Source organism: Rousettus aegyptiacus, unplaced genomic scaffold (genome assembly GCF_014176215.1).
Source record: "Rousettus aegyptiacus isolate mRouAeg1 unplaced genomic scaffold, mRouAeg1.p scaffold_m13_p_5, whole genome shotgun sequence".
In the NCBI taxonomy this organism is placed as follows: Eukaryota; Metazoa; Chordata; class Mammalia; order Chiroptera; family Pteropodidae; genus Rousettus; species Rousettus aegyptiacus.
The window spans coordinates 117,840,485-117,863,835 of NW_023416308.1; the positions used below are offsets into that span (position 1 = coordinate 117,840,485).

Here is a 23,351-nt window from a genome sequence, read left to right on the forward strand (position 1 = left end):
CCCAACCCCAGGCCAGCTGCCCTTCCCCTCCCGCCCGCGCCCTCACCCCCGCCCCCTCGGCCCCGCCTCTCCTAGTCCCGCCCGGTCCCACTGGACACACCAAGGCTGCCCATTGGCTGCTGGAAGGTGTTTACCAGCAACAGGATCCAATGGTAAGCTGTCTCGCCCAGGCCCCTGGGGGGCAGGTAAGGCTCCCGCACCTGTGGGAGGAGGGCTCGCAAGTGGATGCGGGGCAGAGAAGTGGGGCTCTGGCCCCTATTCTGCTCTGACCCCACGGCCCTTCCCAGAGGCAGGAGACTCTAACCCAAGTCCGCCCCCCAACTCATGGTCCTGGTCTCGTTTTCAGAGAGAGCCAGGCAGAAACAAAGGCCCAGTGTGCCTAGGACAAAGGAGAAAGGTCCCACTGGTCCTGGTCCCCTCCTGAAGCGCCACTGCACCCCCTCGGGACTGCCGCCATGGAAACCCCCTCCCACACTCGCTAATTGCCCCCGTGGGTGCCTGGGGTGCCTGGGACGGGAGCCATCGTCAGGACCGCAGGGTTGCGGTTCCGCGGTGCTCAGTCCCGGGTACCCCGCCTGTCTACCTCCCTGGGCACCCTCCCCCGCTGCGAGGTGGAAGGCAGAGGGTGGGGGGCGTGGCAGGACTCAGGAGCATGGGGAGGAAGCTTCTGGAATCCTGTTTACATGGTGGAGTCAGTCTGCGCGTCCCAACGGCTGAGTGGGGTGGCCACCTGTCAGGTCCCTGATTCGGAATGTTCTAGTGACAGGGCCACAGGCTGCAGGAATGCACTCGCTCTACATGAGTTCACCTGGTACTTAGTATGTGCCTGGCAGGGGCCTGGGTCCAAGGCAGACCAGCCCGCTCCCAAGGAGCGTGGGGGGCGCATTACAGAGGTCCAGACCCAGATCTGCAGGGCTTCCTGGGGAAAACTGAAGCTCAAGCAGACCCCCGCATCGGCAGCGGTGAACCTGCCCCCCACTACTGGGCGCCCACCTCAGTCTGCCCTCCTGGGCGTGCGCTCTCTCCTGCTCCTACCCACTCCCCCAGCCTCCCCAGCCTGCCCAGCCTGGGCCGCAGTTAAGACAGCTCCCCGCAGACCTCTGGGGAAGCTGCATTAATAATAAGACCCCTTTCTCGGACACCTCCCCACGCACCCTCTGTCGCACCCTCCGTCCGCAGGTGGCACTCACAGCCTCATTAGGGAAAGGCGGCCATGGAGGCCGGGGGAGGCCGGAGCACCCAGCCTGGGATCGCCGTGAGGCACAGCGGCTGGGGTGCAGGTCTCTGTGCTTTCCAGAGCATGCCATGGTCTCCGAGTGGGCGCAGGCGATGGACCGTCAGGCACTGAAGCAGATAGGGTGGGGGGACTTACCCCTAGAGTCCCCCCCAAAAAACCCTCCTGCCCTCCTTGGGCTTAGCTCTTCCGGGCGAGTAGGGGAATGAGAAAGTAACAGCCTGGGCCCGGACGTCTGTCGTGAGGCTGGAAGAAGGACCCCCGGGTATAGACCCTAGGGGCAGGCGGTCTCCGGCTCTGCTGCTTCAGCTGAGGCTGAGTCACTGCCCTCTTTTCTCGGAAGCATCTTCTGGGCAGGTGCCATTATCAACCATCTGCGTGGGGGGCCCGCCCGAGCTGAGGGGGCAGACCAGAAGAGGACCAGCCCCGCCTCCTGAGAACGTTTCCTACGTGGCTGTCCTCACAGGGCTGTGCCAGCCCCCACAGCACCTGCGCTAGTCGGGGAAGGGTGCCTCTCCCGCACACGCAGCCCTGCGTGGCAGAGGGGAAGTGACCACGCGCCTGCGTACCTTTGTTCCCTGAGCAACCCGTGCAGCCATACCCAGTGAACCTGGCACACCCAGCTCCCCACGAACCTGTCCGGAGAGGGGCTCGGAAGGCGAGCCATGCACCTGAGGGCACTCGGCCTGTGGGGACCGAGGCTGGGGTGGCACGCAGCGATGTCCGCCGGCCTGGGTCAGCCCAGAAGACAGGAGTGGGGAAGTGACAAGCTGCGAAGTAGAAGGGCCAATGGGTCCCGCCCTGGTGGAGAGCAGAGCCCATGATCTCCAGCTGCGCTGCCACCCCTGCCAGAGGCTCGCCGCATCCCTCCCCTGTCCCAGGCTCTCAGAGGTCAGACTTGGACTCCCCGCAAAGTCTCTGCATAGGAAAGGCCCTCGCTCTTCTGAGCGTGACTTTTCTCCTACAGATAATGGGATGATAATTTCCCCCTCCCAGCCCCAAGCGTGCTCTGCCAGTCTCAGTCTCATCGTGACGATTATTGTTCAATCGGGCCAGGCATTGTCCTGCCTCACCCATCTCTACCTGGCTCAGCTCAGCCTCAGGTGACTTGCAGGCACTCCTGGCCGGGGCAGAGCAGAGCCGCCCCGTCAGCCGGCTTGCCCTGAGTCCCAGGGCCCTGGGCCTGAGCCGCAGTTGCCGACCCTGATTTCCTCCCTGCATCCCCAAGGCAAAGACCGCCACAGCTAGTGCCTAGCCAGTCTGAGAGTGGGCACAGACCCACGCTGCTCCCTGTGCGTTCCTGTACCCTCTGGCAGAGAGAAGAGCCTGGCTCCACCATGCTCCAGCTGTGTGACCTTGGTCAAGTCACATCACTTCTTTGAGCCTCACTTTTCCTCATCTGTAAAAGGCAGAGAATCATAACTGCTGCTTCACAGAGTTAAGTGAGGTACAGCACATCATGCCCTCCACACAGTGCCTGGGACGAGGTCAAGAAACCCTTACACTGCTCCTGAGTGCTTACACTTCTGCCAGGCACCTCTCACCTAGCCAAGCCTACCCTAAGGTATGCATTGTAAATCCCGTTTGAGGGTGAGAAAACCGAGTCCACAGAGGGGGCACAGCTTGTGTTGAAAACAAGACCAAAAAAAGGACAAACAAACGAAAAACACAAAATAACAGGCTTAAAATGGAGTCGCTTATGCTAAGCCCCATGTCACCAAGACTCAATCACAGCTTCAGCTCTCTCAGAAATGGAATCCTAAACCAGTGAATCAGGAATCATCTGGTCAGCACTAGTTAGACCCCCTGCCTTCCCCTAAAGGGAGGTGACCTTGCAATAACCGACCCACTTTTTGTCTGGTAAACCCCCTCGTTCCCGCTCCCTTCTGCTCATAAAATCCTTTATTTTGCACGGCTCCTCGGAGCTCCTTTCTCTCTGCTAGATGGGATGCTGCCCAACTTACGAATCGTTGAATAAAGCCAATAAGGATCTTTAAAAGGTACTCAGGTAACTTTCGTTTTCTCACACCTGCTAAGTGTCAAAGCTCATGCTCTCTTTGATGACTTCTGAGCCTCACCCATGCTCCCACCAGAGGGACCGCGTTGGGGCTCAAATTATCCATACTACAAGAAAAAGGACCCTCTAAGGCGGCTGCACCTCGTTCCAGGAGCCTGGGCAGGTGGACCTGGAGCAGGCAGAGGCCCGAGCGGCCAGCGCGGGAAAGCCGTGTGGGGAATGTGGGCTGCGCTGGAGTCACTTCTCCCTTCCGAGTCCCTCCACGGGTAGACAGGGGTCGGTCCTCACAGGCTGCTCTGTATACAGTTGCAGAAAGATGATGCAGAAAGGACCCAAAACTGCCACTTGTCCCCGCAAGTGCCACAGGCCCCTCAACATGTTCCCCAGCCCAGGAGGCTCACAGGGACAGCCAGGAGGTCTCTAGGGAGATGGTCTGAGTTTGGGGGTGCGAGGCGAGGGAATTATAACAATAACTTGCACGTGTCGCGTGCCGGCATGTGCTAACCCTCACAGCCCTGTAAAATGGGAACTAGCCCCATGCCAGGCAGGAAATAAGTGAGGTTGGGACCAGAGACGGGAGGCGCCTGGGCCCACGCTGGAGCTAGGATTGGAAGCCGCTTGATACGACACACACTGGAGTAGAGGGTGCAAGTCTCTGGATATGTTTCTTGGGGTGAAGAGATCGAATCGCCAGATCTCTTGGGGTGTGTTTCTGTGGGTGCACCTGGGAGTAAGGATATGTGTCTTGGGGAGACTGAAGGTGTCCAGCTGACCTGGGTGTTGATGGGCAGGACCGATCCTGCAGACAACCCCCTTCCCATACTCAGACCCACCGGAACCCCCCAGCCTGGTCGCCCCCTTCCCTCTTGGCTCCCTGTGGGGTAGAGAGTTTCCGGGGGGAACTGGGACTGCCCTTGTGGGGTGGGGGGGCATCTGAGTGGTCACCGCTCTGATAGGGGCTGGGAGAGGTGAGGAGGGGACCCCAGCGACGCACAGGGACCCCTGCCTAAGACAGCTTTTCCTAGAGAGTCTGCTACAGGGCAGAGAGCTCAAGGCTGGGACAAACAGCTGCTGGCCGGGTGTGTTGAGGATCCCAGGACGCCAGCCAAGGGCAGGGTTCGGGACTGTTTGCCCCAGGCCTCTTCTGGCCACCCCACCCCCAAGGGCGGGTCCTAGTACCAGTCTCTGTCCGCTCGGCTCTCCCCTCCCCACCCCCCACCCGCCCCCGCCCCACCCCTCCTGTTTCCAGCTCTCCGATGATGAGAGTTCTCTTTCTCTGTCCCTGTCCTCGTCTATCTTTTCTTTACCACAGCCCTGTCCGTGACCCTCTCTGGCGATCTCTGTCCATTGGTACCTGGCCCTCTGTTCAACCGAGTCTCTGTCTCCGAGGCCCTGTCTGTCCCTCTGTCTCTCTCTGGCCTCTAGCGGGTAGGATGTTCTCCACCCCCAGGACTCCAGATCTCCTGACTGGCGGCGGGTTTCGGCGGGAGGGGCGGGGCGGGTCCCCTGGCGGGCGGTGGCCCACGGGCCCGCGCCGCCTTCCTGGCACTGGGCTTGCCCCAGGCGCTTCTATATAAAGCGGCGCTGCCTCTGCCCAGCGCTGTGTCGCCCCCGTCGCCGAGCCCTCACCCGGTCCTTGCCGCCCGCCGAACTTCACCGAGCCTCTGCCGCCCGCCAGGTACCCCGGCTCCTGCCCGCGCCCGGGAGAGAGCCAGGGAGGGGGGCTGCGGGGGCAGGGGCCTAGAGCACGGGAACCTTGAGCGCCCGCGCCCCCCAGCGGGACCCGCGACACTTACCCGCCTCCACATACCCACGAGGGGACCCGGCACGCCCCCCGCTGGAAGGGCTGAGCACCAGGACTCCCCAGAGCTGCGGGGCTGGAGCCCACACATCGCCCCGTGATGCGTGAGCTCCCGGTGCAGGACCCATGGGTCCGGGTGCAAAAGTCCCTCCGCCTCCTTGGGGTGGGGGTGGGGCAGCCTTGGACACCTCCTGGCAGGAACAAGAGAGAGACACTGTGGTGGCCACCTCTCCGCCCTCGAAGTCTGAGGGGCTGGGCAGTGGGGGGCGGGGGGAGACCCCGCCGCCCTGACCCCCTCCTTTGTCTCTCCCTCTCTCTTTGGCATCAGGCTGTCAGCCTCTCCACCTGTGAGATGGTGAGTCTCCTCTGGCCCCTCCCCACAAACGCCAGAGTCTCCCACAAGAGGGAGGGTCCAGGAGGCAGCGTCTGGCACCCAGAAGCCTAACCCTGGGGGCTGTCCCATGCACACAGCTCGCCCTCCCGTAGCCAGCTGCATATGCCCTGCCTGGCCTCCCCATTCTGTGCCATGGGACAAGCAACTGCTAGGTTCCAGGCACTCCGTCTCTCCCCATCAGCCCTGGGAGGTGGGCACTGTTGGTCTCCTGAGGCATTCATTCATTCTGCAACATTCACTGAGCACCTGCCATGCATCTAGCACCATCCCAGGGGTCAGAGCCATGAACTCAGTCTGAGCTCTAAGGTTAACTGGCCTACTAAGGCAGGGTACCGAGGCTCAGAGCTTGGCACTGGCGAGCTGGGATTCAAGCCCAGGTCTGAGGTCCAGACCTCTGCCCTCCCGGCCTCATGCAGCATACTCTCCCCCAGTGACCGAGGTGTTTCTCTTGGTTCAAGCCTCTTCAGCACCCAAGGGTGGGACAGGACAGGCACCTGGCACTCGCAAGGCCCAAAGAAACCTAATGACTTGTCCAGGGTGGCCCAGCCTGCCCGCCCCACCCCCACCCCACCCGCGGAGGACAGGCCCACCCGTGTTCACACTGAGCCTCTGAGCAGCCCCTGTGGGAGCCAGCCGGCCTCAGAGAGGGGCAGGGGCGTACGATTTCATCCAAAGAAAGCATTTCTGTGACTCAGAACATCTGAAAAGGGCTCCAGCTCCTCTACCCATGGCTACAGGCCTTCGAGGCCGACCAGGGGGTGACAAGGAACAGATTCACCTACCTATTCAGGTCTTGGCAGAACTCCATGATGGCAGATAGGTCGCCAAGGCCAGAAAGAAAGCAGCAGCAGACTGAGAGTGATGGTTTGGTTCATTCATTCATTTATTCTCCCGTCAACACTTATGGAGCGGCTACAGTGTACCTGGCACTGTTTCTAGGTGCCGGGGCTGCTTAAAAAACAAAAGACAAAAACCTCTGCTTCTGTGAAGCAAGCCAGGGCAGACTCCTGCGTGGAGGGGGCGGCAGCGGCCCCGCCAGCAGCACACGACTGTCGGCCCCCACCCCCCGGGACACGGCTCATAGTCTACGAAGCACTCCCACCTACACGTTCCTGGTCTCCACTCCCCAATCCAGCCTCGTCCTCTCCTGGTCCTTGGGACAGGGTTTGCCTGAACATAACCCGAGGTTAGGCTTATACCCTTGGTGACTCAATGTACCCCTTGCCCACCCTGCCCAACACCTACCACTCTGCCCCCCTCCCCCAGCTCTCCCTAGATCCGGTGGGTCTCGAGTGGCCCTGCTCCCTGGGCTCCAAGGACCTGGAGGAAGAGGAGGGCCCATGGGGAGGAGGCTCTGGCCTGCCGCCCCCAGGTTACTTCCCTGGCTCCTGGCGCCAGGACGTGGGCCTGGACTGCAAGGGCTGCCCCGAGGGGGCGGAGGCCCGGGCCTGGACTGTCTACTACTACAGCCTCCTGCAGAGCTGTCTGCAGCAAGCTGGCCTTCCGGAGACCCAGGACCGCAGCCAGGTGCCCCGCACAGGTGCCTGAGGGCTCTATGGAGGGGGCTCTCCTGGGGGGAGGGAGGTGCCCACAGCCCAGCCTGCTTACAGTGCTGGCGGAGGTCAGCCCCTTTCCCCAGCCTCTGGCTAGGTCTGAAGCCAGGGAGATAAGCCAGCCAAGTTCAGGAGGCAAGCATTGCTTCCAAGGGTCTCGGTCAGGTACCATTCAAAGTCAGAGATCAAGGCTTCCCTCCACCCCGGAAGATCTGGCCCATGGGTTTGCAGCCCACATTCTGTGGAGCCAAAGCTTCTTAGGAGTGTCTTGAGAGCTGCTGTAGAGGCAGCTAGTGGTTGGCACCCAAGACTCCTCCCCTGGTTTACCTGTTTTACGCATCAGGTGGCCACCGAAGATTTTGCGTGGATGGAGAATTCACAGCTAGAATACATGAAAAAAATCATAGCCTTGGCCCCACTGTATAGACTGGGAAACCGAGGCGCAGAGACGCCCCCCTCCCGCTGCACAGGGGCCAACGGTTCCACAGAAAGTCAGTGGCAGAGCTCAGGCTAGAACTCAGATCCAGTCACCCAGCCTTCAGAGCCTTCTGAACCAGCTGCAGAGAGAAGGAAGCCAGCCTCACGGGGTGGGGACAGGCGGCGGCTTCCCCTTCCCCCTCCAGCTTCCCCTCTGTCCCCTTGACTCTTCTTATCCATACCCGGAAGGGCCACGGGGCTGGGAAAGGTGGGCAGAAAGTCGGCAAGGGGAGCCCCGGGTGAGTGTGGCATTGTTCTCTTCCCCTGAGGCTTCCCTGGGGCAGAGGTGACCCTGTGCATTCTGGGATCCCCCAGCACCTTTCTGTCTGTGCTGCTGGAGGCTGGGGTCCAGAGTCCGGGTGAGTGTGTGCCCAAGTTCCCCCACCCCCTCCTACAGAAAGGGCAGCCCTGCCCTGGACCAGTCACATCCCAAAATATCCGCCAACCCTGGCAACAGCCTGCATTCCATTGGACCAGCTGCCCTGCTCTAAGTGGGGGTGGGTTCTGGGAGCAGCTGTCCCCCACTACCCAGGGGCCCTGGCTGGAGGTGGAGCACATGGGGGCATGAAGCCTTCCCTGGCCAGCAACCCTCCCCACTGTGCCCACAGGAAACATGCTTCTTTGCCTGTCGCCCGCTTGGCTGATGAAGGCGCCAGCACCAGGGCGGCCAGGCGAGGCAGCCCTGCTGGTCTCCAAGGCAGTGAGCTTCCACCCGGGGGGCCTGACATTCCTGGATGACTTTGTTCCCCCACGCCGCGCCACCTACTTCCTGGCGGGCCTGAGACCGGGGTCTGGCTGGGGTCGGGAGGCAGCTGAGCTTGCCCGTGACCTCACCTGCCCTACAGGAGCCTCGGCCGAGCTGGCCCGGCTGCTGGAGGATCGGCTGCTGACAAGGCAATTGCTGGCCCAGCAGGGTGGTGTGGCTGTGCCAGCTACCCTGGCTTTCACCTACAAACCGCCAGCACTGCTGCGGGGAGGGGACGCCAGCCCAGGACTGCGGCTGGTGGAGCTGAGTGGCAAAGAGGGCCAGGAGACACTGGTGAAGGAGGAAGTCGGGGCCTTTCTGCACTCCGAGGCCCTGGGAGATGCCCTGCAGGTAACGGGCTCCTGTCCCCAAGGTCTGTGCAGATGCCAGGCGGATGGGATCCGGGGGCGGGTACCAAGTCCTGCTGGGAAATTGTCCCCACTCTCTGTGGCAATCCCCTGCCTTCCTACCTCAGTTTATTCATTGCTCCCATGGTATGACATCCACAGGTACATGGGGTGGTGAGGAGGCCCCTTCCCCTTCCTGTTGCAGGTGGCCATCAAGCTCAGCAGCTGGCGCTGGCGGGGGCGGCAGGCATTGCGTCTGCAGCCACGAGCAGAGGTGGGCACAGTGGCGGACACAGTGCTAGCATTGTTGGAGAAACTGGAGGAGGAGGAGAGTGTCTTGGTGGAGGCTGTGTGCCTACCTGCCCGGATGCCCTTCGCAGGTGAGAGCTGCCTGGGCCGGCCAGGGGTAGGACCTTGGCTCAGCTTCCTGGCTGCTCTCTGCTGGGCTCAGGCCTCACCATCTTCCTCCAGGCAGTCCTCCACCCGGCCCAGAGTTGGCTGTGCGGATCTGTGCTGTGGTGTGTCGGACACAGGGCGACAGGCCCCTGTTGAGCAAGGTGAGCGTGGCCCAGGTTCGGGTCATGACCCCACTGCCATATCCCTGTCCAACCCCACTGAGCTGAGGGTCCCTGAGCAGAGAGAGGGCAGGATCTTTGAAGGAGAATCTGGGTTGCCTCTAGGAGGGCTCCCAGGTCTGACACCTCTTCCCTCCTCTCCAAGCTTTCCTGCACCCCTCCCACATCAGGAGCCCTGCCTGATACCCCAAGGTAGGGCGGAAGCTTAGGGCTGAATCTTCTTCCCAGGAGGAGAGGCTGACTCGGGGTTCCTGATAAACCTCCAGTGCTGGAGCTCTGTAATAAGGGACCGCCAAACTGGGGAGCCCAGGGAGACTTGAGGACCCTCCTAGGTGCACAGCTGTAGGCCAAGCTGAGAGGAAGAGACTCAGCCTCGCCCTCGAGGAGATCCAGGGCTGGGGCACACCACGGTGGCACAGGCCTGCAGGGCTGCAGGAGCTTGGAGCCCTCAGGCAGCAGAGGCCCCAGCTGGGCCTGAAAGCCTGGGTAGAATCCCCCAGGGGTCTAGGGACCCGTGTAAGTCACACTGGAGAGGGCCTCTTGCTTGTCCAGAACGGTCTGGCCTGAATCTTGACACAGCGGGAGGTGTGCAAGGTGTGGGGAGTGGTCCTGGGAGGGGTCCTCCCAGGGCTAGCCCCCTGAGCCACACCCTGCCCAGGTGGTGTGCGCCGTGGGCCGTGGGGACCGGCCTCTACGGCACCAGAACTCTTTGCCGCGGACGCTGGAGATGGCGCTGGCCCAGTGCGGACTGGGTGAGGCGGCGCAGGTGGCGGTCGTGCGCCGGAGCGTCAAGGCGGCGGCCGAGGCTGCGCTGGCCGCCGTGCTGGCCCTGGAGGCCGGTCTGAGCGCTGAGCAGCGCGGCGGGCGCCAGGCCTGCACTGACTTCCTCGGTGAGTACGGGCGGCCCGGGACCGAGGCTGGGGGCCGGGGAGCGACACTCGGGGGCGGCCCGCGCGCTGAGCCCGCGCCCCTCGCCCGGCCCAGGCGTGGACTTCGCACTGACGGTGGCGGGTGGCGCGCTGACCCCCGTGGCCCTGGAGCTGAACGGCGGCCTCTGCCTGGAAGCGTGCGGCGTGCTCGAGGGGCTCTGGGCCGCCCCGCGCGCGGGGCAGGTGGCCGAGGAGGCAGCGGCAGCCGCGCCGCTGGTGGAGACCATGCTGCGGCGCTCGGCACGGTGCCTCATGGAGGGCAAGCAGCTCCTGGTGGTCGGCGGGGGCGGCTTCAGCAAGAAGTTCGTGTGGGAGGCGGCGCGCGACTACGGGCTCAAGGTGGGCGGGGCGCGGGGCGGGGCCGGAGGGGTGGGGGCGGGGCCTGCGGGGGAGAGGGTGCGCTTTGGGGCGGGGCCTGCGGGGGGCAGTCTTGCTGGGGGCACCAGATCCCAGGCGTAGCCTCTCCGCCCCGCCCAGGTTAGAAGTGTAAATTCTGGTTGCTCGCCTAATTCTGTCCCCGCAGGTGTTAGAGGAGCCCTGGGTAGACGGGCTTGAGAGGGGCGTCGGTGTTCAGGATTAGTGCCAGAACCCGGGCTTCGAATGCCAGGCCAAGGAGCCCTGCCCTATCCTGCAGAAAGGGCAGATCCTTCCTTTGAGGTTGAATCCGGAGGGCACGGCGGTGGGTGCTGGGAGCAGCTTATAGATCCTGAATCAAGTCCACAGCAGTGGCCTTGCACTACAGAATCTGGAGCTATTTAGGCAAAGCAGACATTCCTATTCCCATTGAACAGATAAGAAAACGGAGGCCAATGTCTAGACTCTTCCTGGCCCCAGTCTACTGCAGTGGCCTCCCTGCTCCTCTCCCACAGCACAGCACCCCCTTGGCAACCCTCTCCTCCCGCCATTCCTATGCCCCTTCGCTCTCTGCCTTACACACTGTATTCTCCACCTGGAATGTCTCTTCACTCCTCACGTCACCAAGTCTTACAGTGCAGACAGCCACCCTCCTGTCCCTCTTCAGGGGCTGCCTCTGCCCTGAGTACCAGCTGCTTTGTGTCCCCCAGTGGGCAGTGAGCTTTGAGGGTGTAGGGCCCCACTGGATTCCTCTGTGGGCATCTCCCAATGTCAGAACACATTGGGCGAATAATGACCAAGATGCTAGACTACCCGTCCCACGTCCCAACCCTGGTGGTTTCCCTACAAGCCCTGGCCAGAGTGAGGCTGCCTGTGGAAATGAGCTCACCTACCTGCTTCGCTCCTCCCCTCCATCTGTCCACTGGCTGGCTCTTATTCAGCTCCCAGCGTAAGCATTGCCTCCTCCAGGATGCCCTACCTCCCCTCCAGGCCGGGTTAGGTGTCTCACCTCTGCACATTCATTATCCAATCATCAACGGATACTTTTTGAGCACCTAGTACTGGTGAACTCATCTCCCCTGAGGGCCAAGACCACCTTCTGGGTCCCCTCATCCGTCTCCCCAGCACCCAGCACCGCTGACCTGGGTGCGTTGCCCTCCCTGTGGTTTCTGCAGCTGCACCTGGTGGAGTCAGACCCCAACCACTTTGCATCCCAGCTCGTGCAGACCTTCATCCACTTTGATGTGACAGAGCACCGGAAGGATGAGGAGAATGCACGGTTACTGGCAGAGCTGGTGCGGGCACGTGGTCTGCAGCTAGATGGCTGCTTCTCCTACTGGGATGACTGCCTGGTGCTCACAGCCTTGCTCTGCCAGGAGCTGGGTCTGCCCTGCAGTTCCCCAGCCGCCATGCGCCTGGCCAAACAGAAGAGCCGCACCCAGCTGCACCTGTTGTGCCGCCAAGGCCCGCCCTGGCCCTCGCCCTCCCTGCATGCTGTGCCTTGCTGCTCACTGGAGAGTGAGGCCGATGTGGAAAGGGCTGTACGCCAGGTGCCTCTGCCAGGCGTCATGAAGCTGGAGTTCGGGGCGGGCGCAGTTGGTGTGCGGCTGGTGGAGGACGCATCACAGTGCCATGAGCATTTTTCTCGGGTTGTCCGAGATCTGCAAGGTGAGGCTGACCACCCCGGCATTGGGCTGGGCTGGGGCAATGCCATGCTGCTGATGGAGTTTGTTGAGGGCACCGAACACGATGTGGACCTGGTGTTGTTTGGTGGGCAACTGCTGGCTGCCTTTGTCTCTGACAATGGCCCCACACGGCTGCCTGGCTTCACTGAGACGGCAGCCTGCATGCCCACCGGGCTGGCACCGGAGCAGGAGGCTCAGCTGGTGCAGGCAGCCTTCCGCTGTTGCCTGGGCTGCGGGCTGCTGGATGGGGTCTTCAACGTGGAGCTCAAGCTGACCAGGGCTGGGCCACGGCTCATAGAGATCAATCCCCGCATGGGCGGCTTCTACCTTCGAGACTGGATCCTCGAGCTCTACGGTGTGGACCTGCTGCTGGCTGCTGCTATGGTAGCCTGCAGGCTCCGGCCCGCCTTGCCTGCCCACCCACGGGCCCGTGGCCACTTGGTGGGGGTCATGTGCCTTGTGTCCCAGCACCTGCAGGTGCTGAGTTCCACAGCCAGTCAAGAGGCTCTGCAGGCTCTTCATGACCGCGGCCTGCTGCGCTTCAACCTATTTCTATCTTTAGAGGAGGCCCTGGTGCCTAGTGAGTATGAGGAGCCCTACTGCAACGTGGCCTGTGCCGGGCCCAGCCCGGCCGAGGCCCGCCTGCGCCTGCTGGGCCTCTGCCAGGGCCTGGGCATCGATGGGCCCCACTACCCCGTTGCCCACTTCCTGTCCCACTTCAAATAGCACTGGAGCTAGAGGAAGGGAGTAGAGTGCTGGAGTGGGGTACTGTGGTGCCTCTGCCACCTGATGCTCTCTCTGCCTCTCTTCCCATGGCCCTGCCTCAATCCTGGCCCAGCCCACCCCACTCCAAGGCCTCAGGTCTGTTCCAGAGTGGCAGAGCTATTTTGACACTAAGACTCTCCTGGGCTCGAGGGCCATTAAAGTATCTCCTGCCCTCCCAAAGGCCCCAGTCTAGCCCACAGCTGCCCCAGGACTCTTTCCATGGAGAATCGATGACAGCTGCACGTACCACACACGTATCTCCCCACCCCACCCCCAGGGAGGCAGGAGTGGACCCAAATCTGGTCCATCCTCCACACCTCTCCAAGTGTCTCTTCCCACCATCTACAGGAGGAGAGAACCCGGCAGGTCCCTGGCCTTAGACAAATCCCAAGACAACCCGAGACTAAATCTGATGTCCTCTTACTCTTGTCCCCTCATTTAACATATTTCAGGATAGTTCTAGAGCCTGCTGACAACTTTTGGCAGCGTGCCTCCTGCCTCATTTGGCCTGAGCAGTAGAAGCAGTTGACCTGGGGTCAGCAGTAATCATCTCCCCCTAGGTAGACACGATTGCCCCATTCTACAGATGAGGAAACAGGCTCAAAGAGGACAAAACCATTGCCCCGAGTTCATATCACAGTGGATGGAAGGTTGAGGGACAAGATGTAGGGTCCAAGTTTCTGCTTTTACTAAGTCTTACATGCCCACTCAGCTTCTAGGCCCTGCTCACCTCCCCACCCTCATTGCTATGTGGTCCTGAGATGTATGAACACAGCCCTCCCGTGCACTACGTATCTCCACCAAGCTTTGGTGCTTGGCCTTCGGCACACCTAACTAGTACCAGCAGAGGAGAGTCTGCACGCCCTTCCTAAGTCAGGGGAGGCTGCTTTAAGAATTCATCCCTCTGTGCAGCACAGGAGCTGTGGACAGCTCCACAAGCATCCCTCTTCAAATAAAGGCTTAAGGTCTACGGAAATGTCCAGAGTCTGGCACAGGTTCTTGCGACTGGGACAATACCACTCAGGCTCAATTAGATGGGGGCTGGGAAAGGGAGGAGGGAAAGGTAGCTAGGGGATACCTGTGGTATCTGGAGGTATGGATAACCATCACACTGGCCAGGCCTTTGGGTTGACCTTTGGCGGGGGCCCCCCAGGGGCGCCCACACCAGGACGCAAACCTGAGGGTCTCCTGAGGGTGGAATTACGACCAGAGAGCCACATCCAACCAGATAACCCTCCTCCAGCCTGGAGACCCCTAATGTCTGTCCATCTGAGTTCATATCTACTCATTCAAGTCCTTCCTGGTCTGGCCCAAATTCAATCCCCACAGAGCCCCACCCAACAAGAATCCATTCCCAAATCTAAAGTCGCAGACCCGGTTTGGTGTGTTCATTCTTTTAATTAAGTTTTATTAAGCGCTTATTCTGTACCAGGTAACCGGATTACTAAATGTGCTTAAGTTGGCAACCGAGCAAACTCCAGCACAAGCCCATGTTAACAGGTGGATCGATGAGACACGAAATCATTTCGGGCTAGCTGGTTGCGGAGCAAACACTCAGTGAATGCTCTGACTTGCAGAGTCCTCGAGCATGGAGACATATAAGGGAGACTCCGATGCAGTTGCCTCCCTTTCAGGGGCGAACAGAAGGAGACGCGGTCTGTTTCTTGCCACCCAGCCGGCCCGGCAGCACGCAGTTCATTAGGGCTTGGGATTGCATTTACACTCATCTGTATTTCTTTCCGACTGCTCCATCCAAACTCAAACTCTCCCAAGAGCCACCATGGGCGCTTCCCAGCCGCCCCTGTCCGGTCCCGCTCGCCGGTTACTGTGTTGGGAAGACTGAAGGTCCTGCCAAAAATGGTTCCGTAGGTTTGGCGACCTTGGCCCTCCGGGACTACAACTCCCGAGAGGCCTTGCGACGGACGCCATGTTTTCGCCTCGCCAGGCTTAGCGGCCCCTGGAAGGAGGGCGACGGCTCTTGCGTCATCGGTGCGCGCGGCCGCCGTCGCGGAATGACAACGTACAGGCCTGGGCCCGGGCTGTCAGTCACAACGCGGTCAGGTCCCAGCCAGGTCCCGGCCGAGGGGCCCGCGGGGCGGGCGCCGCCATGGCGGCGGTGTTTGACCTGGATCTGGAGACGGAGGAAGGCAGCGAGGGCGAGGGCGAGCCAGAGTTCAGCCCTGCGGTGAGTGGGCCGCTCGGGCGAAGCTCGATCCCGGAGCCATGCCCGTCACCCTGGTGATGCGATCGCCTCGCCTCCCCCGTTCTAGAGTGGGCTCCGCTCCTGCAGTCCCCGGTCTTTCTCAGATCCCGGCCCCTATTAAGCTCTGACCCCAGCCTCACCCCGACCTGTCTTCCAGGACCCCAGCCCTTCCCCTGATTCGCCCTTTTCTGCCGTTGGCCTCTCCTCCCCAGTCCTGGCCCATCGCCTGCCAGCTCCCATTTCTGACCCCCTCCTTCTGGGCCAAGCAGTCCAGCTTGTGCGGGAGGGATCCTGGCACCTCCCTTGCCTCTAACCCGTCTGTTTCTCACAGGATGTGTGTCCCCTTGCCGAGTTGAGGGCTGCTGGCCTGGAGTGAGTGAGGGTCGTGTTAGGGGAGGAGGAAATGGGCTGGGAAGGGGGTCTGGGGAGTATGGAGCCTTGCCTCCGTTAACTTCCTGTGTCCACAGGCCTGTGGGACACTATGAGGAGGTGGAGCTGACTGAAACCAGTGTGAACCTGGGCCCTGAGCGCATTGGACCCCACTGCTTTGAGCTGCTGCGTGTGCTGGGCAAGGGCGGCTATGGCAAGGTACTGGCCCTCCCTCCTTCCTCGCCGGCCTCACAGCCTCAGCCTTGCTTTAGCAAAGGGTTCTCAAAACACATTCCATTTGTAAATCAGCAGAGCCTCCGATAGAACCCAGAGGTGAAAACACAAATCCTCAGAATCAGACTTGAACTCTTTACTGCCCCACCCTTGGGTGGGCCTAGGCCTCTCATCCAGATGCCAGAGCTACAGGGTGGGGCATTTTGAAGATGGGATGTGGAGGGGGAAGTTGATCCTGTCTTCCCTGCCCTACAGGTGTTCCAGGTGCGAAAGGTGCAGGGCAGCAACTTGGGGAAAATATACGCCATGAAAGTCCTGAGGAAGGTGAGTCACTTGCTCAGCCACAGATCTCCACTGAGCGGCTGCCATTCCCGACGCACTACACCAGGCTTTGGGACGACAGCAGCGAGCATGGCAGAGGACACGGTCCCTGTCTTGGGCATTTGCTGGTTTATCGTCAATTGTAATTACAGTCGTGTGCTACTTAATGAGGGCATAGATTCTGAGAAATGCGTCGTCAGGGAATTTCGTCACGCGAACATCACAGCGCACTTACACAAGCCTGGGTGGTCTGGCCTGCCGTACACCTGGGCTGTGTGACAGAGCCTACTGCTCCTGGGCTACCAGTATGTAAAGTGTCTCGGTGTATAAAACAACACAAGATTAAATCAAGTGTAAGAGAATGGTGTAATCGGGAAGCACAGTAAACACGAGAAGCGTGAGGCTGCTGCTGGTGTCACCGCAAATTCTTTTTTCTAAGTAAAAGGAATATACTTTAAAATAGAGATAACAAAATGTAGCACATAGGTAAGCCAGCGGCAGTCCGTCATTATCGAGAATTGTGCGCCCTCCATAGTTGTACGTGCCATACTTTTACACTACTGACAGCGCAGGAGGTTTTTTGCGTTGGTATCACACAAACACATGAGGAATGTGTTGTTCTAGGACTTTATGCCGTCACCAGACGATAGGAATTTTCAGCTCCATTATAATCTTGTGGGACCACCGTTGTATATGCGGTTTGTTGTTGACCAAAATGTCATTATGTGGGGCATGACTGTGTTGTTTGCCATAATTCTCAACCATGGAAAGTTTTGCCTCCCAGGGGACATTTGGCAATGCCTGTATACGTTTTAGCATCACAACTAGAGTGCTGCGGGGATCCAGTGGGCAGAGGCCGGGGCGACTGCTAAATGTCCCGCAGTGCACAGGACAGACCCCTACAGCAAAGAATTACCTGCCCGAGATGTCAGTAGTGCCAGGGTTGAGAAATGCTAGAGGACAAGCCAGTCCCTGGAAAGAACGATTGCTGCTAGTAGCAGAATTATGGGGAAGTACGCTGGAGTGATAGAGGGTGGCCGAAGGGTGATGGAGAAGGAGCCCTGAAGGAGCCCTGAGCGCCCACCTTTTAACCTTTCCCTGCCTCTCTAGGCCAAAATCGTGCGCAACGCCAAGGACACGGCACACACACGGGCCGAGCGGAACATTCTAGAGTCCGTGAAGCACCCCTTCATTGTGGAACTGGCCTACGCCTTCCAGACTGGTGGCAAACTCTACCTCATCCTCGAGTGCCTCAGTGGTATGAGTGCTCGTCTGGCCAAGGGCATGGGCGGGGCCAAGGAGCCAGCACTGGAAGCACTGGGTGCTCTGGGGAGGCCTGTGGGATGTGGTGTGTAGATGGCTAGGGGACCGCTACGCCCCTCCATCCATCTGTCTGTCCATTCATTCATTCATTCAGCAAATGTCTGTCCAGCGCCTATTGTGTCCCTCGCCTGTGTTGGGTGGGGGTGGACGGGGATGGCGGGAGTTCGTGTAGAAGTCTAGAGGGTGGTTTTACCCATTTTCTTCATGTCCTGTTCCCTCCTGCGTGTCCTGCGTCCAGTCAGGTCCCAGATCCAACCGGGTCATTTCTCTGGGGTGTCCTGCGCCCTCTCCACTCTCTTGTGGGGAGGGGAGAGGCACAGTGTCTCCTTAACTTACACTCACCATCTCCTAGTGTCCTCATGCCCTCCCAGGGTCGTCTCAGAGGGTGACATTGTTCCCAGCACTGCTCAGAGTTCATGGCTCCCTGTAACTGCCCAGATAAAGCGTGACGTCCTGTTCGCCAGGGAGCGGCGCAGGCCCGCTTTTCCCCCGACCCCGTCTATACCAGGTGGGCCCTGTGAGCGCCGTTCCCTGGGCTTCATCTCCGCATCCCCTTTACGTCCCATCACTGCCACAGACCTCCCGTCCCCTCACTTTGGGGTGAATTTTGTCCTTTGTCTCCTGCGTGAGATTTTTTGGGTCGAGCTCTCGGAGCCGTGGCCTCAGTCTGGCCTGTTAGAGCCATTGTGTGCATGTCTGTCTCCTCGCTAGACTGAGCATCCTGAGGGCAATGGCTGGGTCTCTTCATCTCTGTGTCCCCAGCTTCACCCAGCACAGGGCCAGGCACCGAGTAGGCGTCGGTAGATGTTTGCTGAATTGAATTGAACCCCCACGGCAGCTCTGTGAGGCAGGTAGGGCGGGAAATACGAGCCCCACTCTCCCCCAAGAGGAAACCGAGACTTGAAGAGCAAAGGAGCTTGGTTCCAGCACACAGCTGCTGACGTGTGTGTGTCGCAGGTGGCGAGCTCTTCACACATCTTGAGCGAGAGGGCATCTTCCTGGAAGACACGGCCTGGTGGGTGTTACCTCCTGCCTCTCTCCGGGAAGGGGGCGCTCCAGGGAACCCCCGGGGCACCCTCGCCTTCACCCTGTCCTGTCTCTGCAGTTTCTACCTGGCAGAGATCACATTGGCCCTGGGTCACCTGCACTCCCAAGGCATCATCTACCGGGACCTCAAACCGGAGAACATCATGCTCAACAGCCAGGGTGCGCACATGCGCGGCCTCCCGTGCGGCTGCAGCCCCCGGGCCGGCGTCTTGCGGGAGGGCAGATGGCCCGTGGGGTGACCCGGGACCCTGACCGCCAATGTTCTTCTCAGGCCACATCAAACTGACGGACTTTGGACTCTGCAAGGAGTCGATTCACGAGGGCGCTGTCACCCACACCTTCTGTGGCACCATTGAGTACATGTAAGGGGCAGCTGCAGCTGGCTGGGCCCAGGGGTGGGGAGGACAGCCAGGAAGGGCCCGGCCCAACTGACAGTTCCACCCGGCCCCCAGGGCCCCTGAGATTCTGGTGCGCAGTGGCCACAACCGGGCGGTGGACTGGTGGAGCCTGGGGGCCCTGATGTACGACATGCTCACTGGATCGGCAAGTCCAGCCTCCTGGGGAGGGCAGGAGTCGGGGCGGGAGGCGGCCCCCCGCTCAGGGCAGGGGCAGCGCCGGTGGGAGGCCCACAAGACTCCTTTCACCCTCCGCCCCCTCCAGCCACCCTTCACTGCGGAGAATCGGAAGAAGACTATGGACAAGATCATCAAAGGGAAGCTGGTGCTGCCTCCGTACCTCACCCCGGATGCCCGCGACCTCGTCAAAAAGGTGGCCCTTGTCTCTTCTCCCAGGCCCTGCATAGGTCTCTGAGTGTCTCTGGATTGTGGCGAGCCAGAGCCACCCCTGCTGGGTACTGCGCCTTTGGGATGGAGGAGCGCTGGGTTTGGGGTCTCAGACTCGGAGCTTGGGGCTTAGCTGTGACAGAGCAGCCACCGACCCGGACAAGTGCAGTCTAAGGCCCAGATGCAAACTTCATGATGAGCTGTCTGTGAGAGGGCACGGGCGGGAGGCACCCATGCAGGTGGGGAGTTGGATCTCCACTGTAGCACCCTGGGGTGCTGTGGCAACCACAGGCCTTGGTGAAGGCTTCATGGAACACGGGCCATTGGACCGAACCCTGGGAGACCTGGGGTGTCAGTGGGAACACTCTGGAGGCCTTCTCCCTCCTCCTCCCTGTACCCGCACTCCAGCCAGCCCCTAGGAACATGGGGAACACACAAGGCGGTACCCCTGCCCCAGACCCTCACCCTCGGCCCTCGCTCTGCAGTTCCTGAAGCGGAATCCCAGCCAGCGGATCGGGGGTGGCCCCGGGGACGCTGCCGATGTGCAGGTGGGTCTGTGGTCACCACGAGGGGGTGGGGCTGTTAGGGCAGGGAGTTCCTGAGGGAGCCGAGGGGGGGGCGAACTGGTGGCATGTTTGGGGGCACTGTACCTACAGAGGCACCCCTTTTTTCGGCACATTAATTGGGACGATCTCCTGGCCCGCCGCGTGGACCCCCCTTTCCGGCCCTGTCTGGTGAGTGGAGGTCCCACTGGCCCAGAGGTGGGTGGAGGACCCCTGCCTTGGATGCCCCCTGACTCCCCCAGCTCGGGTCTGCCCACAGCAGTCAGAGGACGACGTGAGCCAGTTTGACACCCGCTTCACACGGCAGACGCCAGTGGACAGCCCGGACGACACAGCCCTCAGCGAGAGCGCCAACCAGGCCTTCCTGGTGAGGTCGGGGGCCCAGTGGTTCTGGGGATGGCGGCGGAGGAGTGGGCGTGCTGAGCACCCCGGCGCTCCCTCCACCCGCCAGGGCTTCACGTACGTGGCGCCCTCCGTCCTGGACAGCATCAGAGAGGGCTTCTCCTTCCAGCCCAAACTGCGCTCCCCCAGACGCCTCAACAGCAGCCCCCGGACCCCCATCAGGTCGGTACCTCAGGGCAGAGGGGGGCGGGAGATCAGTTCCCGCTCTGGCTCTGCCGGCACCCCGGGGCTGTCCTGGCTGGGTCTCAGCCCCTTGTGGCAGGGGCTGGCTGGGTGGGCACCCAGGCAGCTGGGGAAGTCGGCCCACCTGCCCGCCCTGGTGCCAGTAGGTGAAGACTCTGCCTTGGTTTCCCCTTCAGCCCCCTGAAGTTCTCACCCTTTGAGGTGTTCCGGCCTAGCCCTGGCCCACCGGAGCCCATGGAGCCCCCTTTACCTCCTCTCCTGCCGCCGCCACCGCCACCCTCGAGCACTGCCCCCCTCCCCATCCAACCCCCCTCGGGGACCAAGAAGTCTAAGAGGGGTCGCGGGCGCCCTGGGCGCTAGCAGGCCGAGTGGGGACGAGGACAGCTATTGAGGCTCCTCCCTGCGGACTCTGAGGACGGCGGGACCCTGGGCCAGTCCCAGACATCGGGGGGTGTCCAGGGGTACTGGAGCGAGTGCGTGAGACCCTGTGTCTTTGCTGGGGGTGGCCGTGCCCCTGAATCATGAGCGCGAGGACCTGCTGCAGCTGAGCTACGCCCTTGCAGAATTAAAGTATCGCATCATGGCACTGACCTGGCTCTTCTTTGGCCTTCTGGGGACTGGAGTGGGTGGGGTTGTGCCTGAGGAGCCCCTGCTTGGGGACGAAGGGTCACTGCAGGATCACAGAACCACAGGGCCGGAGGGGTTTTATTTGAGAGGGCTGCCCAAGGCCCCTGGGAACAGGTGGCCCTTCCTGGAGGGAGCGGGGATGACAGCTTTGGGGACAGAACTAGGGGGACGGAGTGACAGTCTGAAGTTCTCCTCGTGGGGGTGTGGGGGACAGTGGGTCCAGGGCAGGCTGTGTCCAGTCGTGGCAGCTGGGGAAGCAGAGGCACGGCGACGTGAGGGTGGCCCCGGGCCGGCCCCTACAGTGCAGTGACGTGGAGGCCCTGGCCCCCAGCCGCCCGAGCGCTGTCGTCCCAGGCCGCACTGCCAGCGAAGGCGTGCAGGTCGCTGAGCAGGGCCTCGGCACTGCCTGCGGAGCCCGCGGGCCCCCGGGAGCTGAGGCCCGGGCCCCCTTCGGCGTCGCTGTCGTGCGCCTCCTGCTCGGGCTCTGGGCCCTGCCGTGGGCTGGGCTGCCCTCCGCTCTGCTGCGTCTCTGCCCGGGGCTCGGCCTCCTCCCGGTCGCCACCCACGCCATAGTCGTTGTCTATGTCCTGCTCATTCTGCCACTCCGGGTCCTCATCCGGCGACCCCGGCTCAGCCCGGGCCCGAAGCCAGCGGCCTGGAGGGCTGGCCCAGAGCAAGCGGCGGGTGCGGCCCCAGAGCGCGGCGCCCAGGCGAGCTGGGTGGTAGTAGCCCCCCGAGTCGCGGCTGAGGTGGCGCCAGGCCAGGGCCAGGCCGGTGACCAGCAGCAGGAGCAGCAGCAGCAGCAGGACGATGGTGACAGAGCTGTCCTTGGTGTCGCCACCTGAGCCCAGGACCCCTGGCAGGGCCAGCAGCGTCCCAAGCCCTAGGGCACAGGCCAGGTCCTGTGGGGAGACAGATGGGGCCTCACCACCTGGGCTGGGGACCAGGCCGTGGGCAGGCTGGGCGACTGGGGCCTCCCTTGCCTTTTGGGCAAAATGGGGACAAACGAAGCCCAAGTCCTCAGTCAACAAGGCCCCGTGAGATGTGGCCACTTCCCTCCCTCCCACTGCGCCTTGTCAGCCTGCTCGAGCAAGGTGCCCTCTGCCCGGAGTGTTCCACCTGACTTCTCCTTCCTCCCAGCCACATGGCTTGCCTGCTCACCTTAGCTCAGAGCACCCCAGTGAGGCCAGCCTGGCCTGGGTCACCACCCTGACCTTTCTCCTACAGCCCCACCCAGCCCAGCTCTACTCCTCCCCGCTCCGACCCAGTAGATAACGCTGCTGTGTATTGGGTCTACTGTCTTATCTCCCTCGGCCAGAATCAGCTGCAGGAAGATAGGGATCTTTCTGGCTCAACCAGACACATAGTAGGTGCTCAGTAAACATTGGCTGTCAAATCTCTGCCCGTGGGGTGGGGGAGCCTGCAGGGCAGGTGCTGGGGCTGGCTCCCCCCGAGGCCCTGGATGGAGGAACCAACCGCAAGGCGAGTGTTCAGCCTCTGCTTGGCAGGGCCGCTCGGACTCCTCTCCCTCCCAGCCCCTGGGGACGCTCCTCTCCTGCCCCAGCTGCAGTGTTTCCGTTCAATTCAACTTCGCGTCCCTAGGGGCCTCGGGCTGGGGGAGGCGGGCGCAGCTGCCAGAGGAAGCCTGCGGTTGGAACGAGGCAGGTAGGGGTGTAGGGGGGAGGGGTGCTGAGGCGCAAGCCAGACACCCCTCGCGGGCTGTGCGCCCAGGCTCCAGGGATGCAAATGGGGCTGTGCTCTAGCCCCAGCTAACGGAGCAGCGGAACAGGTGAGGGGCTATCAGGGGTCTCGAAGTGCGGCTGGGCTTGGAGTGGGGCACATGGGACCACATCCTGAGTCCCAGAGAGGCCCGGCTTCTGCCCCGTGCCCAACCTGGCTCTCTCCTCTGCCCCGACTGGTTTCTTTTGCCCCGGACCCCAGTAGGGGGAATCCTTCCTTAGCTCCCAGGTCCAGACATTCCAGCCCTGACCTCCTGTCACCCCCACCCCAAGGACCCAGCGGGCTGCGGCGCTCACCATCGGTCTGCGGGCCTCTCAGCGCTGGGCGCCCACCTCCAGCTCTGGTTGTGTGGAGTAAGAAGTGTGCTCTCGCGCTCGACTGCAGTTAGGGGTTACTTGACCGACGCTTCCGCTTCCTGCCTGCGATACCCAACCCAGAACCTAGCTGCCATAGGCCCCTGGGGAGCCTCGGGCTTCTCGGGACCACCCTGACCCACGCCAGAGCCTCACAGGTCTCTCACTGGGCGAAGCTGGTGCTCTGGGCTCTGTGAGCAGGCCTCTGGGAGGAGGGACAGGGCCCTAGAGATTCCCTCATGTCTTCTGCCTCAGCTCCTTCCTGGCAGGATTCAGGGAAGCTGTGCCTGTGGGGGATGCTCATGGCCCCAGCCTTTCTCCCAGACGA

General features: G+C 61.7%; 3 protein-coding genes and 1 long non-coding RNA gene across 9 annotated transcripts; 2 read left to right on the plus strand and 2 right to left on the minus strand.

Moving 5' to 3' along the window:
- Nucleotides 1-2,903: 2,903 nt before the first annotated feature.
- LOC107503710 lies at nucleotides 2,904-8,086 on the minus strand. Of its 2 annotated transcripts, none has more exons than XR_004950881.1 (4): nucleotides 7,659-8,086; nucleotides 6,229-7,381; nucleotides 5,048-5,243; nucleotides 2,904-3,547 (listed from the first exon to the last, which is right to left on the minus strand). It is a non-coding gene; the product is annotated as an uncharacterized LOC107503710 (long non-coding RNA). The 2 variants fall into 2 exon arrangements; XR_001595276.2 differs by lacking the exon at nucleotides 7,659-8,086 and having other exon boundaries at nucleotides 6,229-6,397; nucleotides 7,327-7,427.
- Nucleotides 4,846-13,852, plus strand: CARNS1 (carnosine synthase 1). Of its 3 annotated transcripts, XM_016132362.2 has the most exons (10): nucleotides 4,846-4,929; nucleotides 5,381-5,407; nucleotides 6,713-6,986; nucleotides 7,746-7,835; nucleotides 8,085-8,572; nucleotides 8,774-8,948; nucleotides 9,040-9,125; nucleotides 9,802-10,033; nucleotides 10,128-10,411; nucleotides 11,602-13,852. In XM_016132362.2, the coding sequence occupies exons 2-10, from the start codon at nucleotides 5,405-5,407 to the stop codon at nucleotides 12,835-12,837; spliced, it is 2,868 nt and encodes a 955-aa protein (XP_015987848.2). In that variant the 5' UTR covers nucleotides 4,846-4,929; nucleotides 5,381-5,404; the 3' UTR covers nucleotides 12,838-13,852. The 3 variants fall into 3 exon arrangements, with proteins under 3 accessions (XP_015987848.2, XP_036076807.1, XP_036076808.1); XM_036220914.1 differs by lacking the exon at nucleotides 6,713-6,986 and having other exon boundaries at nucleotides 4,856-4,929; XM_036220915.1 differs by lacking the exons at nucleotides 4,846-4,929; nucleotides 5,381-5,407; nucleotides 6,713-6,986; nucleotides 7,746-7,835 and adding an exon at nucleotides 7,680-7,715.
- A 1,052-nt stretch (nucleotides 13,853-14,904) lies between these two features.
- Nucleotides 14,905-20,889, plus strand: RPS6KB2 (ribosomal protein S6 kinase B2). Of its 3 annotated transcripts, none has more exons than XM_016132324.2 (15): nucleotides 14,905-15,061; nucleotides 15,411-15,451; nucleotides 15,547-15,667; nucleotides 15,938-16,006; nucleotides 17,114-17,261; nucleotides 18,284-18,341; nucleotides 18,432-18,532; nucleotides 18,645-18,735; nucleotides 18,826-18,916; nucleotides 19,034-19,141; nucleotides 19,641-19,703; nucleotides 19,812-19,889; nucleotides 19,981-20,085; nucleotides 20,170-20,282; nucleotides 20,480-20,889. In XM_016132324.2, exons 1-15 carry the CDS (start codon nucleotides 14,984-14,986, stop codon nucleotides 20,661-20,663), a joined length of 1,449 nt encoding a protein of 482 aa, XP_015987810.1. In that variant the 5' UTR covers nucleotides 14,905-14,983; the 3' UTR covers nucleotides 20,664-20,889. The 3 variants fall into 3 exon arrangements, with proteins under 3 accessions (XP_015987810.1, XP_015987818.1, XP_015987805.1); XM_016132319.2 differs by having other exon boundaries at nucleotides 14,907-15,061; nucleotides 19,978-20,085; XM_016132332.2 differs by lacking the exon at nucleotides 19,812-19,889 and having other exon boundaries at nucleotides 14,906-15,061.
- Nucleotides 20,890-20,990: 101 nt separating this feature from the next.
- Nucleotides 20,991-23,292, minus strand: LOC107503698 (protein tyrosine phosphatase receptor type C associated protein). Its single transcript, XM_016132347.2, has 2 exons — nucleotides 22,967-23,292; nucleotides 20,991-21,832 (listed from the first exon to the last, which is right to left on the minus strand). Exons 1-2 carry the CDS (start codon nucleotides 22,967-22,969, stop codon nucleotides 21,227-21,229), a joined length of 609 nt encoding a protein of 202 aa, XP_015987833.1. The 5' UTR covers nucleotides 22,970-23,292; the 3' UTR covers nucleotides 20,991-21,226.
- Between the last annotated feature and the right edge of the window lie 59 nt (nucleotides 23,293-23,351).

Excerpts from the sequence above, each read along its gene's own strand:
- CARNS1 (XM_016132362.2), top strand. Across the intron at positions 6,987-7,745 it reads CAGCCAGGTGCCCCGCACAG|GCTTCCCTGGGGCAGAGGTG; the intron begins GTGCCTGAGGGC and ends TCTTCCCCTGAG. Across the intron at positions 8,949-9,039 it reads TGCCCGGATGCCCTTCGCAG|GCAGTCCTCCACCCGGCCCA; the intron begins GTGAGAGCTGCC and ends ATCTTCCTCCAG.
- RPS6KB2 (XM_016132319.2), top strand. The coding sequence starts at position 14,984 with ATGGCGGCGGTGTTTGACCTGGATCTGGAGACGGAGGAAGGCAGCGAG. Across the intron at positions 18,736-18,825 it reads TGTGGCACCATTGAGTACAT|GGCCCCTGAGATTCTGGTGC; the intron begins GTAAGGGGCAGC and ends CCCGGCCCCCAG. Across the intron at positions 20,283-20,479 it reads AGCCCCCGGACCCCCATCAG|CCCCCTGAAGTTCTCACCCT; the intron begins GTCGGTACCTCA and ends TTTCCCCTTCAG.